The sequence below is a fragment of the Canis aureus genome, chromosome 21 (assembly GCF_053574225.1).
Source record: "Canis aureus isolate CA01 chromosome 21, VMU_Caureus_v.1.0, whole genome shotgun sequence".
Classification (NCBI taxonomy): domain Eukaryota; kingdom Metazoa; phylum Chordata; class Mammalia; order Carnivora; family Canidae; genus Canis; species Canis aureus.
The window spans coordinates 39,723,033-39,742,396 of NC_135631.1; the positions used below are offsets into that span (position 1 = coordinate 39,723,033).

At 38.9% G+C, this 19,364-nt stretch overlaps 1 protein-coding gene across 2 annotated transcripts in view; it reads right to left on the bottom strand.

The window, feature by feature from the left end:
* The window catches only part of RELN (reelin), a 498,583-nt gene that overhangs the window by 270,999 nt on the left and 208,220 nt on the right, over positions 1 to 19,364 (bottom strand). For both annotated transcript variants that reach the window (XR_013360335.1, XM_077863957.1), the window contains exon 4: positions 15,830 to 15,900. Coding sequence is in view for 1 of the 2 variants with exons in the window: in XM_077863957.1 (XP_077720083.1) it covers positions 15,830 to 15,900 (71 nt within the window). In the remaining variant the exon portion in view is untranslated. The remainder of the gene's footprint in view (positions 1 to 15,829; positions 15,901 to 19,364) is intronic.

A 19,364-nucleotide genomic window follows, 5' to 3' on the forward strand; every position in this document is an offset into this window, starting at 1 on the left:
GACAACACTATCTGGTTTTAACCAGACGGTAAATGTGTAAAGGAATGTGTTTCAGTGAACTTGATGTCATTCAAAATAATCACACATCTCTTAGACTGGAAGTTTTGCACATAGGGGTGCACGTATCTTTTTAAATTGGTGGTTTCATATTCTTTGGGCAAATACCCAGTAGTGGAATTACTGGATCCTATGGTAGTTCTATTTCTAATTTTGTGAGGAACCTCCATACCGGATTTTTTTCATTGATAAGTTCATATAGTTGAAAATATAAGAAACCTGAGTCACTGTTTTTAGAAGGTACTTTAAAATTTGCTTGAAAAAAATATTCCCTGTAGAGTTTTCTTTTTAGTCAGCTGTGCTATTCTTGAAATGGTTTACTAATCTCCATGAGCTATTGTAAGAACAAGACTGGAACTGCCTTGAATGAATACAAGAACTCGGTAGTAATGCAGACTTCATAAAAACAATTATGCCAGGGATAGTGAAGGTGAGTGATTATTAAGTGACACATTGTAAAGGGACCCAATTGACAACAAAATGAGCAATTCATAACTCAAAGACTGAACAGGCATAACATGAAAACAAGTAAATTCTATAGCAAAATATTCAAAGAAAAACATGCTTCTTGGTCTCTTTAAACAATTTACTCTTGATTTGTTTAAAACAAAGTAGAAGAAAATATATACTAATATTTTGTTGAGTAAATTAAAAAAATCACTTGTCTATATATGTTCACATATCTGTGTGTTAGTGTTGGTTCTAGAGTGACAGGTTCTCTCTTAAGAAGTATCTTCATTGGGAAGGGGGAAAAGATTTTTAATAGCTCATTATTTTCTACTCATAGTGAATTAGTCCGACCTTCACCATATTATGAAAATAACTACTTATCAATCCCTTTCCAAACATTTAAACACAACTGATGTTACATATCTGTCCATTGCTTGGCATAGGTAATGTGAATATTACCTTCCATTTGCTAAATACATTCTCTCTGTTATCTCCAATTAATTAGAGCAGCCCACAGACTGTAATAATTTGTCTTATGACACTAATAAAAGAGACACAGCTGAGTTTTGCTGATGGAAATGGAAGATCAGAATGCTTCGATAAACTTAAAAGGCAGCAAACACCTCTATTTTCATATTAGCATCTATGATTTCATTTGGATCTTGGACCACACAGTCATGTTTTTCTTAATCACATTCCCTTTGTTTAAATCTTGTTTTTTTTTTTTTTAAGATTATTTATTTATTCATGAGAGACACAGGCAGAGGGAGAAGCAGGCTCCCTCTGGGGAGCCTGATGTGGGACTCGATCCCAGGACTCCGGATCACAACCTGAGCCAAAGGCAGATGCTCAACCACTGAGCCACCCAGGTGTCCCAAATCCTTGGGTGTTTTCAAGTAAATATCATAAACAATGGATCAAGATATGGTTTCTCAATATCAAAAGGGGGCAGAAATTCTTCCTATCATCAATTCAATTTGTCCAAGAGACAAATTACATGCTGAAGGTAAAGAAGCTTCGTTTCTTAAGAAAGTATTTCTGTGTTTACGCTTTTTCAAAAGCTGAACCCACCAGCATCTCATGAGATCACATCAGCCTAGAAGAGGCACATTAGAAAGAATGAGGTCATGTTTAACTTCCCCAAAGGTTGTTCTTTGGACAAAAGTCTTCATCCTTCAACTCATCTATTTTGGAAGGAAACTTTTAAGTAGTCATGTTACTCCAAAATGTATTTCTGCCCATTTTTTTTCAACAAATAATACAAAGGATGGAGATTTCAATATGCTGAGGGTTGTCTAAAAACAAATTGAGGGAGTGGTTGATGAGCTTTGTGTGAATATTACTGATTACTTAAGAAAAAGCCTTTGAGTCTGGCAAGCAATATATATATGATGACAGGCACTTCTTGCAAATAAAGGTATTATGTTATGGGGACTATATCTCCTGGATCATTTTAGAATTCAAAGGCCCTAGGTAGTTTTGCCTCAGGTATCTCTTCACCTAATTTGAAATTCAAATGTATGAAATTTCCAAAGCTAAATATGACAAATTAGACACGGTCTGTGAAGTTACCATTTAATGAGCTATGAACCTAGACTTTCATCTCCCCAGGAATAATTTCTTTATTACTTTTGTATTTTATTGCAATAAAGAACCATTTGACCTTCAAGTATGATAATTAAGCTTCCAAAAATGTTATAAATTCAGAGTGAAAATAGTTCTCTCTGTGTTCAGGAATATACTTATGATCAGTATAAAAGATTCCTTAATATTTAAAGACAGCTAAATTATACACAGAACCAGCAATATTAGGAGGTGTTTTTCTCCTCCCTTCCCCCCATTCCCATCTCAATTTGATTTGTGTCTCATAACAACTTATCATCTGTCATATTCTAAAATAAATGGAATAGGAGCAAAACTAAAATATATCTTTATAATCTGCAGATGGGGGAACAGAGAAATCTGCCGGTTAAGATTAATTCTACTAGGAACTGTCAATAATGGGATCTTAAGTAGTAACACTTGTGACTCCTTGTCTTGCTCTGCTCATGCCCTGAACTTTTCTGGTATTTTCTGGGGGAGATAACCATACATTTTTCAAGACCTTGCCGAAGATATGAATTAAAGTTTTAAGTGAAAAAAAATCAGAAAACAAAACAATTCAGTTTTGTTTGAAACAATCTACTATCTGAATTGTTGGTTTTTTTGTTTGTTTGTTTTCCCAAATCATTGTGTAATGATCTTTTAAAACATCTTAGACCTCTGAGAACTTGAGGAGATGAGGTTCATAGTTGGGGCAGAGGAGAAGTATAGCTGAAAATTGACCTGTGGCCTGAGCACATATGATTTTTAGATAACAATCAGAGGTAGAAAGAAAAATCATTAGGATCATCACCATCATTATATAATTGATAACAACTACTACAATACCAATACCACACTACTACTCAGAGGAAGCAGCCTTGTTGCTAATGTGAACAAAACTTGGCTAGACATCTGCCAATATCTGTTCTCCTTTCCTTTATTTTAACTGAGTGGCCACCCAGTTAGAGGCATATTTCACACTGTCCCCTGCAGCTTCTTGTGAAGAAGAAATTAATCTCTGCTTAGAGGGAGTGAGCAGAAGTGACCTGGGACACATTTAGGGCTGGATCATGCCCTTTAAAGGAATGGCCATGCTTCTCTGGTCCTTTACCCTTCCTGCTGCTAGAACCTGCAGCAGCCAGCTTGGCCCCTCGGTATGGAAACTATGTGCTGGACACCACAGCACAAAGCCACCTCCAGACTGATTTATGATGAAGAAATGTACTTCTAACCATTTAAGTCATAGTTTGATAAATCTTGCCATAGAAGCTTCATACTCTAATTAGAGTTAACTTCCTATGGGCTGGGGAAGGGGTCCATTTGGGGAAAAGATAATCAATCCCTCTCTATCTCAGCCACAATCCTAAAAGCTGGAGTGGAAATGAGGGCTGCTCAGACTGTGAGTTCCCATGGCTAGAGACTCTATCTCGTGTATCTCTGCATCCCCTGCCTAGTAACAACAATTGGCACATAGTTGCTTCAAAAATGTTAGTTTATTGGGCAACGATAACACAAGACATCAATTATTGGACACTAATAATACCAGCAAGACATTGCTGTTAGGAAATTCTAATGTTCTCTGTTCCCTCCCGTGTTGGTCACTGGAACCTCTGTTATAATCTTCATGTTATCTTACTTCTGACTCACCTTTATAAGCCTAAGGATACACTGTACAATTCACCTTGTTCTAAAATAAAGGCAGCTTATCAAAAAGGAAAAAAAAAACAACACCCCAAAACGGAAACTACAAAAAAGCCAAACCAAAAAGGGCAGACAATCAAACAAGTTAATAAAGCGGAAAACACAGAGATGATGATAAATGAGGGTCAGAATAAAACTACATCCAGTTGACATGAGTAAGATGCATGCTCTGATGTCTTGAGTTGGGTCCTACTATAAAGTGACAGAAGCCATAAAGTTACGGAAATTGAAGAGTTTGTAACATGAAAAGAAAACACATTGCTCAGGACAAGGGAGGCATTTTGGGTACAGAGACTTGAGAGCCGTCTCTCCTGTGTTTTCTTAGAATGAAGACACTGAGTAACATGAAGAACATCATTTGAAAAAACATCCATCCAACTGTGAGTTTTATAGAGCTGCTCCTAACAAAGTCCATCAATGTGGAAGGAGTGTCCAATGCCTAAGTATGATTATAAAAATGATTCTAGGGCGCAGGAAGTGCAGACTGGCCAGTGAAGAAATAATAGTGGTTAGACAATTTTGGAAAGGTATATCTGCTCTGTGTGGTTCATTCATTCCCTCAGCCAATAACTGAGTGCCCGGATGCTGTGCCAGCTTCTGAGGATATAAAAATGATCCGGTCTCTCCTGGATCAAGGGGTTTACAGTACAGTAGAAAATACGTGTAGAAGTTAACACCTAACAATGCAATACAGTGAACTAAATTTGGTTAGTAAGTAGCAGGTGGAATAATGATAAAAATAAAGATGATGGAGGAGAAGAGGCTTGAGCTGGATCTTTCGGATGAGGGCAATTTCATCAGTGAGGTGGAGGAGGTGATGAGAAGGGTGAAGAGTCGGCAGGAAAAGGAAGCAGCATGTTTAAGCCACAGAGACAGGCGACAGGACGGCATGTCTGATGAAGTAAGTCAGTGCTCACTGCAGTTGAGCCAGAGAGTGACGTGTTAGGCGGGCGGGGGGGCAGTGGGAGAGAGCCAGAATGCAGAGATGAGGCTGGAGGGATGGGTAGAGTCAGGGGGCCTTTGAAAGCTGGGGTAAGTGGCACAAATGGAGGCATTTTCAGAGTTTGAGGCTGGGAGTAAAAAAAAAAAAAAACAACAAATGATGTTTGTGTTGAAGAACATTTTGATACATGTGTGGAAGACCTGAACTAAAGAAATGGATATGTAAAAAAAGAAAAGGATTAGGAGATACTAAGAATATACAATAAATTAGTCTTAGACACATTGGATACAGACCTGGATGAAAGAAAGGAATGAGGAAAGGAATGTTACCCGGGTCTCTGATTGGGTTGATTAAGTCACTACCCAGAACTGCAAGAAAGGGATCCCGATGTGGGGAAAAGTCAAGTTCAGTCTAGAATATGTGGAGTTCAAGGTACCTAAATGACATCAAAATGTAAATGCCTAGTAATGATAATGATAGTTAACATTCAGAGAGTATTTATGTGCTAGCTACCATCCTATGCACATCGTTGTTGCATTTAATCCTCACGACTTGACCATGTTTCTTCGGGCACAGAGTATTGTGCCAGGCTCTTGGGAATGGCACGGGATGCAGCATAATATGTGTTAATTAATAATAATGAATTCCAACTCTTGAAAACATGATTATGAAAATCTGTATTATTTATTACATTAAACTGAATCTCTGAATTTAAAAATACAGTTGGATTAATAGGTCGCATGAAATAATATTTTGCGATCCAAAATAAAATTATAATTTAAGGTGTGTTCCATACACTTTGCTCCCCTCCCCTGAGTGATTCATTATAAAGATCCCAAACCTAGGCTTTTTGTCCTTCAAAATATAGGAGAATCTAGCAGATTATATAGCAACTTGAGTAGAAAGTGTACTTCTCTGGATCCAAAAGAACTCAATGTCAAATTCTTCTCAGGCATAAATCTTAGTGTTTTGACTTTGGACTAGATAAAGCTGTCAAGTGGGAATGTATATAACCCTGAGAAAGGAAAAGAAGGCTGTTTAAATCTAGGTTCAATCACCTTGGGATAAATAGCCCCAGTTCAAAACACCATTCTTTAGGAAATTAAAAAAGTAGTCAGACCCACCTTGAGCCAGTAGCAAGAAATTTTACTATGGCCCCATGAGTCAGCTCTTCGTCCTTATTTCTTTAAATCTCATCTGTCCTCAGGATCACTTAGGAACATTTTTTGCCTGCCACAGCTGTAGGAAGGCTATAGCAGGTGGTGAGACCTTGAAGCAAGATTAAGGGTTCCTAGATGGTTTTACCAAAGTCTCCTAATTCAACTCTCTTCGTTTGTAAATTACAAGGATAGGGATGTTAGGAACACAGAGCTGGAACCGCTAAACTGAAATGTAAGCTCCAGAATAGCCATGGGGAAAACAGATGTATTTGAAAAGCAAAAATTTTAACACTGGGCAAATTCAAATGGAACGCATCATTATTTTTCACTTTAACCATTAAAGTAAATATGGTAAAACCCAATTCTATTAGTTGATTCTGACTTGTGCCGTGTGAATTAATCTAAAAAATTTGAATTTCAGGGTACTGGAAAAACATTTAGCCATCTAAGTTACTGAGTAAAAAAAAGAATAGGCAAGGGAAGATTTTGGAAGGTCTTTTTTTTTTAAGATTTTATTTATTTATACATGAGAGACACAGAAAGAGAGAGGCAGAGACACAGGCAGAGGGAGAAGCAGGCTCCTCGCAGGAAGCCCCATGGGGGACTCTATCCCGGGACCCTGGGATCACATCCTGGGCTGAAGGTAGGTGCTAAACCGCTGAGCCACCCACAGATCCCCAATTTTGGAAGGTCTGATGTAAAATTATACGGTGTTTGGGTATAGAAGATATTCTTTTTCAGCTTTATTCAGGTATAATTGACAAATAAAAATTGTATGTATTTAAGGGATATAACTCGATGTTTTGATGTATGTATACATTGTGAAATAATCACCACTATCAAGCTAATTACCATATCCATCACCTTAAAAAGTATTCTTAACGTGCTGAAAAATATCTAGGTAGGTTAAAGCCCTTCTTCCCTTGCTTACTGAACTTTTTATCTCCCTCCATCTCACAGTTTAAACAAACGTTCACCAGTCCTTATTACAAAGAATTTAAAAATTCCAGAGTTTGGGATCTGAATGCAGTAAATACACTGCCTAGCCCGTGGTCCAGCAGCCCCTAGAGGGTACAGCCACACTGTCTACCGCTCTCCGCTCTCAGAGTGATGAACAGCAGAACAACTGCTGAGCATGGCAGAAAGCAGCCAAGGTTTTTGGCTCCTAACTATGAGCCTGATCCCTCTCCCCTGACATAAAACATTTGCCTTTGGTTATATCCACTTCCATCAGCCCAACAACAGAGAATTCCAGCATGGTTTATAAATGGCATGCACCCTTTGGGGCCACTACAGGGCATGACTGCTGTCGGCCGTTCAGCCTGCCATCTGGCCTTGCTAAATAATCAATGTATGTGTGTGAAGGGGGCATGCCAAGAAGCTCACAGGCCACTGAATAAACACACGCGCCATTATTCCCCCTGCCCTGCCCCCACCAGGACGTGGGCGCGCTGCTGGACCAGCAGCAGCCATGCTGGCAACACTCACATCAGCTTCACATTTGCCACTTCTGTCTTACAGGGGCTTCAGAAGTGTGTATTCTCTCCTAGGTGTTCAGGGCATTGCAGTGGCGATGATTCTTTTTTAGTGAAGTTGGGGGTTCCTTTTTAATGTCTACTTTTTAAAATTTAAGAATCTACTTTGTATAATGGAACCAACATTGATTTGGCAGTGAGCCCTGAGATTTGGATTCTAGTCCCGCCATTTATGAGTAGTGTATATTTTGACAAGTTAACTCTCTTGGCTTTGTTGCTAATCTACAGATGAGGAACTTACAGTCCCAGGATCAGGCATAAATTCAAATATGTCCTCATTCCCAGTCTATACATTCGCTAACCACACTTACCTTAACATTTTCAAAAGGCTTCTTATAGGTGATTCTGAGGGATCTGACTTTGGTCTGCAGACCTTTCTATATTGTTCGATAGTAACTCCTGTAAAAGCCTGACTTATCCTAGTTCTTTTCAGGTTTTCAGTCTCTTCTGAAATTGCCTGCTACTCTGATCACCTGTAACAGTGGTTCACAAAACATTACCACATTTGTCTTTAAAATCACTTAGTGGCAGGGTACATGGATGGCTCAGTTAGTTAAATGGCCAACTCTTGGTTTCAGCTCAGGGCATGATCCCAGGTTGTGGGATGGAGCTCTGCATCAGGCTCTACACTCAGTGGGGAGTCGGCTTGAGGATTCTTTCTCTGCCCTTCCCACCACCCCCACAAACAAATAAATAAATCTTGAAAAAATAAGATAAAATCACTTAGTGACATTTTGGACAATCCCCCAGATGGTCGCATGGTTAACTGCCTTACCTCCTTCTTGGTCTTTGCTCTGATGTCACCTCCTCAGTGAGAATCACCTGACTTAGTTGCCATCTATTTAAAATTGCCGTCTGCCTCTTCTCCTTCCACCCAACTGTGTAATCTTACCCTGCTCAATTTTTAGTTTTTGGTTTTTCCGATAGCATTTGCCACCTCCTAACATGTATCACATTTAATCACTTATTATATCTCATATCTGTCATTTCTTTCCTCTCCACTGTAATATAGGCTCCAGGGGAGCAGGGATCGCTGTTCTGTTCACTGATATATCCTGAGATCTAGCCTGGAACAGTGCAGGGCCCATGGTAGGCACTCAAAAATCTTTGCTGAGTACTGAATATGAATATTGAATGAATTCACTTCTTTATCGTCTACTGCTGGGAATCAATCTAAACAGCTTCCACTTTCAAAACAACTGGGAGTATACAACCTAGCACTTCTCCACCCCTAACCCAGACTGGAAATGAGAAACCTCTGGTTCCTCAAAAGTACTATGACATGTCAGCAAGAGATGTGTTTACAATTACTTAGGGCCTCAGGATTCAAGTTCAAAACCTGAAATCCCTGAACTTGGTGTGTGTTCCAACAGCACTGAGGGGACCCATCAGTGTGTAGATGAAAATCTGTGAATAATTTTCTGATTTCTTAAAATGGTTATTCATACATTTTTTAAACTGAGGTCAGTGTAAAGGACATTCCTTTGTGATATAGCATTCTTTTACAGCCATGCTGACCTATGGTGTTCCATAGCATGAGGTCAGGGTTAAAGAAGATCTCTCAGGAGGCACCTGGGTAGCTCAGTGGTTAAGCATATGCCTTCAGCTCAGGGCATGATGCTGGGGTCCTAGGATCGAGTCCCGCATCAGGGCCCCCACAGAGCCTGCTTCTCCCTCTGCCTATGTCCCTGCCTCTCTCTTTGTGCCTCTCATGAATAAGTAAATAGAATCTTGAAAAATTAAAAAAAAAAAAAGATCTTTCAGGAAGGGCAGTGATTTTTCAATTGCAAAGTGTTTAAGGTGATCAATCAGCAAACATTTATAGAGCATCTGCTTTTATGCCAAGTATTGTTAGGTATTCAGAGAAACAAAAAATTAAGTCATGGTTCCTGCCTTCATGAAGCTTTCAGTTGGAGGACATGAGCAGTTAAAGAATTATAACGCAGACCAATCACGTTAAGAAAGTCAGGCAAGGGATCCCTGGGTGGCTTGGAGGTTTCGCGCCTGCCTTTGGCCCAGGGCGTGATCCTGGAGTCCCGGGATTGAGTCCTGCGTCGGGCTCCTGGCATGGAGCCTGCTTCTCCCTCTGCCTGTCTCTCTCTCTCTCTCTGTCTATCATAAATAAATAAAAATAAATCTTTTTTTAAAAAAAAGAAAGTCAGGCAAGTCATCCCAAAGAAAGGGGCGTGGGAGTTATCATTTAGAATCTTACTGCAATTCTTGAAGTCCATTTACCTCAACAGAGTTGTCCCTTCTGCTTCGTAAGTATAACCCTATATTTGTTATTGTGTGTGTGTGTGGGGGGGGGAACTTTTGTTATTCCTTTACAACCTAAATGACAGAAATTTACTGTAAAAATTTTTAAAAATACAGATAAGTTTTAAAAAAATTAAACATCCACAATCTCACCACATTGATCTACTTACTCAGGCTTTTTATTTTGCATTAGCTGACTATGAATAAAACTCTTCTCCAACAAGATCCTTCCCCTTTATCATTAACTGAGCCTGTACTTTGTATCCAGACTCTGAAAGTAAGGTTACACAGAGCTTAGATCCAGAGACCTACTTCTCTATGATTCCAAAGCCTTCATAAAGCCTAAATCCAAAAGTAAATGACTGTCGACCACCACTCTCTCCTTAGCCTCAAGAAAGGAAAAGTAACCCCTGGCATCTGGAAGCTGGCCTGGCACTCATAGATGGGCTTTGCTGTTCTTCCAATGAACGGAAATGATTTCACAGAACATCATCTGCAGACAAAGGTGCTCTGTCTGGGATTGTGATGGGTCAAGACTGACACAGGACCATTTCATAATCATGCCTAAACACAGACACAACCAGAACACTGTCCCACACACAGTACACCAAGCATTCCCTTCTCCTCGCTAATAGTCGTGGCTATGTTGTCTTTTTACAGTCATAGCTTAACCTTCACTCCAGTCTTCCTCCCCTATAGATAGGATTTTTTGAGATCTCTAACCAGAATTACTGGTTACAGCATCCAATACAGAGCAAAGCCCTACTTCTACAAACCTTAGCCAAAATCAGGAAATACAGGCCCAAATATCATAATCCTTTGTAACATCCTCTCATTGAGATGTCCCATGGTTCCATGGCGTGCCTTCTCCATACTGAAACAAACATTACACCCAACCCATCAACTATGAGGGTGCTCCCAGTGGTCTTTGGCTGCAAGACACTGGATGCTTATAAATATGCTCTGTGTCTATCAGGGGGTGTAGGAGGGAAAGAGAGAGTCCCCACCCTTCCCTTGAGTCTGTTTTCCCCTCTGGTCATCCTCTCTCTCTCTCTCTCCTTCCCTTAAATCTTTGATTTTTTTCAAACCCTCAACTTTAAACATTGCCTCACATTTACTTCTCAACTCACAGTAATCTTCCTTCCCTTGACTGTCTGTCTCCAAAGTCTGGGCAAGAGCTTTCCAAACTACAAGGCAGCTTCAGGTGGTCTGGCCTCTCCTGAAACCAACCTCATTTATAATAAAATCACCAATGACCTTCTAACTGCAAAATCTTAAAGCTTTTTCTCATACTTCATCCTCTCTTCTCTCAGAAGTCTTTGTCCCTGCTGAACACCACCCCCATGATGAAATGTCTTCCTTGAGTCTCCCAGTCTCCCAAGCTGGCCCTTTCTCCAGAATCCCTTTTTCTTCCTGCTTCTGAGCCATCACTAGCCTTCCACACTGGGGCCCTTCCTCCCCTCTCCCGAGGATCTCCTGGATGAGCACATTCTCTCCTCAGCACCAATATCCTGAGGATTCTCAGATCTGCCCTCCTTCCCAGCAGGCTGGTGGAAGGCCCTGCAGGGATGGAAGCAACTTCCTCAGGGACAATGTGTTGAAGTCCAATTTGTTCTGTTCTCTTCCAAACACCTCTAATGTTTCTTCATTTCTTCTCTTGGTCCCAGGCATCACTGGCCACCAAGTCCCCCAGGCCAGAAAACACAGAATCACCCTGGACCCTCTTCCTGCCCTCACTTCCTATATGATCACATCTTCTCTGAAGTATCTCTACCATGTCCCCTTCTTCTTCTAGTCGCCAAGACCCAATTTTCATTCAGCTTAAAATTTAGCTCTCACCTCGGCGATACAGCATCCTACTACTGTGTTTAGCTTCCTCCAACTCCTAGCCCCTGCAACCCACTCCACCCCCAATCCCAGAACAATGTTGGAACTCCCGAGCAAATGGAGGGCCCTTACAACCTGCTCCACTTATCTTCCCAGCTTAGCTATAAGGACCTGCTGGGTAGCTTCCTCTTTCCCACATCTATCAGGCTAGTTTCATTCATTCAATACACATTTACTGGCTGCATACAGACATTGTGTGAGGCCTTAGTGATTCGGTAATAAAAAGCACAGTCCCTGTCCTCAAGGAGCCTGTATCTAATGGCAGACAAGGCACCTGTGATAATTTTCTTATTAAAATATGCAATATATGGTTGTCAAGTAAAATGAACACATGCTGAAGGAAGTGCTTCATTTGAAAGGTGGTGTAATGTGATGGTTAATACCATGGGCTACTGGCCAAAGTGCCTGAGCTCCCGGCCCAGCTCTGCCAATTTCTAGCTGTGTGACCTTAAGCAAGTTGTTCTCACTGTGTCTTCGTTTCATCATCTTTAAAGTGGAGGTAATAATCGTTCCTTCTTCAGAGAGTTGCTGTAAAGATGAAATGAAGTCACGTTTGCAGAATGGGTAGAGTGGAGTCTGGCATATAACAGCACTGACAGTGTTTCCATTTGTATTATTATTGTGCCTTGAGAGGTATGCCTAGGGAGTATGTTACCACGTAGGAGAGTCGCCAAGACCAGCTTGATGAGGAGCTTGAGGAAGATCAGAGAGTTTTTTCCTCAGGAGGAGGCAATACTTAAGCAGGGTCTGAAAGCCTGAGTGAGCCACACAAGACATATAAAGGTAGTCCAGCCCAAGAAAATGGGGGAGTGTGTAAATAATACAAGGTGATGGAGTAAGGTGCTTTCTGGGAATTTTAAGGTATAAATGAGAGGATGACAAGAAATGAGGTGGGGAGGGGTTCCTGGGTGGCTCAGTCAGTTAAGTGTCCAATTCTTGGTTTGGGCTCAGGTCATGAGCTCACAGTGGTTGGATCAAGCCCCAAGTTGGGCTCTGTGCTCAGCATGGAGTCTGCTTCAGATTCTCTCTCCCTTTCCCTCCCTCTCTCTCTCTCTCTCAAATGTATACATAAAATCTTTTTTTTTTAAGATTTTATTTATTTATTCATGAGAGACACACAGTGAGAGGCAGAGGCATAAGCAGAAGGAGAAGCAGGCTCCTCTGGGATCTCAGAATCACGCCCTGAGCCAAACGCAGACACTCAATCACTGAGCCACCTAGCTGTCCCAATGCATAAAATCTAAAAAAAACTAAAACAAAACAAAAAAAAAGCAAAGAAAAGAAGTAAGATGGGGGAAGCAAATTGAAGCCACGTTGTAAGGGATTTTCTTTGTATGCTGTGAAAAGCAGTAGAGATTTTTACCTGGAAGATGAACTATTACCTCCAAGTGAGATATTGAAGGGTTTTAAGCAGGGACATGATAGATCATGTTTTCATAGAATCATGTTTCCATTTTAGAAAGCTCATTATAGCAGTCCTGCTTAGGGTGCTGGGAAAGCGGGAGCAAGGAATCCCAAGAGGAGGCTATTAAGCAAAGCCCAAGGGAGATGATAGGGTCTGATCGAAGGTGGGTCAGTAGAAATGGGAAGGAGACAGATGGAAATTCCTCTCCTTTTTTCTTAAGCTGCTGCTAACCCCTCAGGACTTGCTCCCTGGGGAGCCTTTCCTAAAGCCCCCAGGCAAAGGTAGCTGGTCTGCCATTTACGCCCCAGCCCTCGAGAACAGGACAAGGGTCTTTCTTTACATGTATAGCCATATTTAGCACTTGAGCTAAGAGAGGATTTTGTAGGTGTTAGATACATGTTTGCAAAATAAAATCCTTCAATGGATGTCTTTTAAGGAAAAGGACTGAGATGACAGACTAGGACTAGTATGTTTTCTAACCCTTTTACTTTTTCAATATGCTTAGCCACCAATACAGTCTTATAAAAATAGCTGTCCTCAAGCCCACAAAGCAAAATTTGCTTTGTTTAAATTGTTTAATAAAAATCAACAAACCTACTGACTATGTTGTAATTGAGAGACACTATGCTTTGGCATATAGTGACTGTCATTTTCTTCTCTTATAAATACATTAAATATTCACTATCCAATGTATAAGAAATTATAACATATTAAATTTATGTTATTTTATTTAAGGGGATAATTAATGTTTTAATTAAAAGTGGATAGGTCCAAAATAGATATATGGTTTATAGCACCAATTATTTCCCTTATTATTCCTGACAGCAGGAAGCCATCACTCTTTAGTATTTTTTCCACCCTATCTTGGATGGATTGATATGATTTCAATTGATTAGGAGCTGTTGAAAAGCTCAATGTTTTCCTTTGGTCCTGGGCTGAATAGCATTTTTAATAACATCCACATCTACCATTGTGTAAATCATATTTGTGTGCAATCTGACTATATAAGGCTTCTTTTTTTTTAACCCATTGGTTGGGAATTTTTTTCCCACTGGTTTTCTTGGCTTTTTCTTTTCATTTTAAATGAAGCCAATTCCAACAATTCATTTACAATAGAAAAGACTAAAAAATCCAATCCTTAAAAGAGATCAGCTTTTAGAACAATGTTAAATGTTAATAAAATTGGACATATCTTTTTCTGACACCATGTATTTTTCAGGATATTAATGTTCACTATGTTCCATAGTGTTCTATATTTTCAGTATTGTGGAACACTCTCGGTCTGAAAAAAGACTTACATTGTGATAGATTTCTTGAGCTTACTAGACATTTTTGCATCTACAAAAGTCACTGTAAAATTCTGCTCAACCCAAGAACACTGAAAATATATTTGAAGCTATAATCAGAATGGACTTTTCTGAATCAAGATATATATATATATATATATATATATATATATATATATGCACAGAAGTTTGCCAGTAATAATCATCAAGTATCACATTAGTTAGATAAAGCCATATTGAGGATTTATATATTACTACAAATAATAAATAGTATTTTCTTAGGCCTTTCAAAAACTCATATAACTTCTCCTCATTTCTTTCCTAAGCCCATTAGGAAAAATATAACTAGTGGAAATTTCCTTTAAGTTCAAAAATGTAATTCTTAAGTTAACAAATTTCCCCAAAATATCATTGTGTAAACAAAAATTGATATGCCTATGTTGATGGTGAAAATGGCAAAAACTCATATAACTCATATAACTTCTCCTCATTTCTTTCCTAAGCCCATTAGCAAAAATATAACTAGTGGAAATTTCCTTTAAGTTCAAAAATGTAATTCTTAAGTTAACAAATTTCCCCAAAATATCATTGTGTAAACAAAAATTGATATGCCTATGTTGATGGTGAAAATGGCATGACATTAACAAAGACTATCTTCAAATGTATTCACTGTCAAATGCTTAAATCAGTGAATAGATGTATGGCTGAGAAAACCTTGTAGTCAATCTATCGCCATTTTTTTTATTGTCATGTTTTTTAATGGTAATATGCCAAGTTCTAGGGAACCAAAGAGTTCTAACAGTATAGTTCTATGCTTGAGAAGCTCAGTCTCTGATGGGTAGTATTCATTTCTTTTCATAGGAAAATTCTACAGTAAGTGGTAGGTGCTACAATGAAGTCAGGTGGAAAGTCAAGAAATAGAGTGAACAAATTTGTGTGGGGGCATTGATACTGTTTTCCACCCTTTCATTGTGTGTGCATATGTGTGTACATGTGCATATATGCATCTGGTACAAGTAAAAGTCAGGGTGTTAATGAGGCACTCACAAAATGTAAGTCATTTAATGTGACTCCTTAATGTCCAGTTAATGTATCTAAAATGATACAGTATCTACATACGAATCTGAAATTAATGGCCCACACAGTTGAAACAAGAATATAAATACTGTACAGAAGATCATGTTTAAAAAAAATAGAAACATTTTCAATGAAGTTGGTAAGAAATTTAAGTGGTAAATTAAGCAGATATGTTTTTTGTAGAAGTCTAAAACTACTGAGATTTATATTTCTAGGCCAACTAAATGTAATTAGAGAAAAAATGGGAAAAGTAGATAAATTTTTTCTTGGTTTGTTTTACTCACACTTAGTATTTTCAGAAGTCTACAGATCTTTAGCAATAATTATTAAGTATGTAATTTTTAGGGATATAAAGGGATCAATAATTCCATTTTTAAAGCATCGTGATAAAGTAACAGTGATGAAATAGTTACTCAGTACATGGAACATCAGGCCACCATGAATAATTTTGATACAACTAACATAGAGGAGTCAGAGTTGTTTCTTACCTCCTTGTTCACACAACTGCTGGGCTAACGCATCTTTGAAAATAATCTGGCCCCTGTGTGTCGCCGTAGCCCTGAAAATGAATAGGAAAGGTTAACCTAAATCTTGTAATAAGTATGGTGATAATTTCAAGTATTTTTAAAAATTTTTGAAAAAAACTTATTTTAAAATGTTATTTGTATAGATACAATCTTTAAAAAAAAAATGAGGGCATTTGAACAGTGATACAAATGAACAAGAGTCAAGGCTTAAACCAAGGGCTCTGAGTTGAGAATTATCTTCTGGTTTTCCTTTGTAAAGATATTGTAACATTTGTGGGCTTATTCCAAAAACAGCAGATGTGAGCAAATCCTGGATAGAAAAAAAGGATAGAAAGGGTGCCTATTAAAATTTCTTCCTCAAGAAACTGATATAAAATGTTTTGTGAAGCAATAACGATATTAGCACTGGAGAAAGATGCTCCAAATGTACTTTTTTCTAAAATCAACATTTCACCATAACACATAGAACGTTTAGACAGAGAATTACATTTTTCCTAAAGTATTTTTTTAAATAGGGCTATTCAGAGCTTTCATAATTACAAAATCTGCCATAATAAAATACACCTTTTCTCCCTACAGGGTCTAACTCACATTTGAAGAAGATGTGCATCTTTTACTTCTTCTAATCAGAGCTGTGCACATTTATTGGTAAAAAAAAAATAGCACCCTTGCAGCAGATGTGTTATTCAATGGCTATAATGGGAATTGTCTTATTAAAGGGTGACTTATTTATGACTTATATTTGAAATATTTTTCCTTAAAAAGAGCTTTTCTGGCACAAAATGCATTGTTTGAGCAAATTTAAAACAGAAAATCATGCCTCAAGAAAATTGATTTTAGGAAAGAAGCCATACAAAAATCTTTGAAAATAACTAAAAAACATTAACATTAAATCTCAACTTTAGGTCTACAAAAACCACCTCAGGACAAAAAATAATTTGATTCAGCCATCATTTACTGAAGATGGGTTACATATAAGACACTGTGCTAGGTCACCAGAAGGCAAAGTTTGGCCTCTGCATTTCCCCTCCATTTGTGCACCTCTCCGACCTCTCCGACAATATCCTGTACTTTGTGGGGCCCGCAGGACCTCATGGCTCCCAACATTCTCCATCCCAGTCTCTACATGGCTGTGCCTTCCTCCTCCATGCTGTGGACCTTTCCGATTTCTATTCCCCGCTGAGGTGTTGCTATCGTAAGTATCAGCCCCCAGGACCCAACTCTTCAAAAGTAATGTGACAAACTAAGCCATACTGAAATGTTAATGGGTGATATCGCTCCAAGCTAACATATTTCAGCAGTGAAACAGAAAATATTACACACACACACACACACACACAGACACACACACACAATGGCACAACGGTTAGAGCTCTGAATGGTAGAAGGGATACAGAATTGGAGAGAAAAGTCACTGGACAGCCTTCATCTCATCCTACATGTGAGGTTTATAAAGGAATCTGCCCTTGTTGCATATTAATCATTATCAAAATTACTTATAAACAGACTTCACGACATTATATATTCACATATATTTATAGGTTTTTCTTTGCTTTTAGCAAGCTGAAAATGAGGAGAACTAAACATAGGGCCAATCCAAGCCATAACCGTGGTGTACAGATTCACTAAGCAGTTACAGGTGTTATGCCTAGAGGGGACATGGAAACTTGATTTACCTAAATACGTTTCATTGTCAAATCTCAATCAAGTCCAGAGCTTCTGAGTTTGCACACACCTCTAATGGCAACACAACAATCATAAATGAAAAAATTTAATTGGACATTTGCTTTGGAAGGAATATATTTCCTGAACTCACAAACCACCAAGAAAAGTCCCACAACATACGGTGTTTAATTGTTCACTTTAGTTGTCTTCTGATTGTGAGTATATAATGTCCCTATTGTAATATTCCTCATTAGTTATCATTGTGCCAGTCTACATTCCCATGAAAACAATGGGGCCAATATTCCTAGATAAAACTCAGGTAACAGAGGTTTTGTCTTTTCCCTGCATGTCAAAGATATTGAAATAGCCTGGTCGCTGCCTAGCACCTTGTGAATAGTCTTACACCGCTTTCCCCATTACTCCATTTCCTCAGATTTAGTATTTGTTGCTTTTATTCATATTCTTATTTCTGCTACTCTGGTGCCTATGAATAAATTTCTGAGGGACTAGGGAACAACTGAAACTGAAGGCACTTTCATCATCTAGTCAAAATTTCTTTAGCAGTGGTACTCATTCTTCAAACAAATATATGAAATTTCAATATATTTCTCTATTCCTAGCTTTTGATGTCATCGGGTTCCTTCTCCTCATACAACTTGCTCCTTTTGATCTATTCCCCAAAACTTCCCAGGAACTTTCAGGGTTTTAAAGGAGGCAGAGTTTGAAAACTCTTGCACTAAGACCATTTTTTTTTTTTTTTTTTTAAGATTTTATCAGCAGAGGGAGAGGCACTCTCCACTGAGCAGGGAGCCCAATACAGAGCTCAATCCCAGGACACTGGTATCATGGCCTGAACTGAAGGCAGGCGCTTAACTGAGCCACCCAGGTTCCCCTAATCTAGCTCTTTATAATGCATGGATCAGGGAACTGAGGCCATCGAAAACATGCTGAGGGTGAGGGGTACACAGCCTGTTAATGGCAGATAGGACCTGGTTCAAGGTCTTGATTCCAGGCCGTGGTTTCTTTCCAAGTTTTCAAAAAGTGCTCCACAGTGGTACCTAGGGGTCTCCCTGGGGAGTCCAGGAGGAGCAGCAGGGGGTGCTCCAGGCACCACCACTTCAATCAGAGCACTTGGACTTTATGTGTTCTAAAGTATTTAAATTTTTTTTAAATTTTTATTTATTTATGATAGTCACAGAGAGAGAGAGAGAGAGGCAGAGACACAGGCAGAGGGAGAAGCAGGCTCCATGCACCGGGAGCCTGATGTGGGATTCGATCCTGGGTCTCCAGGATCGCGCCCTGGGCCAAAGGCAGGCGCCAAACCGCTGCGCCACCCAGGGATCCCTGTTCTAAAGTATTTAATGTCATTTGAAGGATGGGCTCTGCAATTAGAAACTGTCTTGAGAAGCACACCATGTGCCCAATGTTATTATCTGAAGTCCTCTGCTTGGGAAAAGTCAAAGTAGTAATAATAATATGAGTCGTTATATGTATATATACATATAAACCACTTGTATATATTTATTATGTGTATATACAAACATACATACATGTTTTTATATACATTTAAATATACATACATATATCGATAAATGCACACAGAATATGTATATATAAACATATATATAGTTACTACTACTACTACTACTACTACTATTATTATTACAACTACCCTTTGCTAGGTACTATTGTAAGGGCTCTAAATAAATGAACTCAACTAATTTTGACAACAGCTCTACAAGGTAGATACAATTACTCCCATTTTTTTCTGGGACACAGAATTATTTTATGATTCACCTAATATTACACGGCAGATGGTAAAGCCATGATT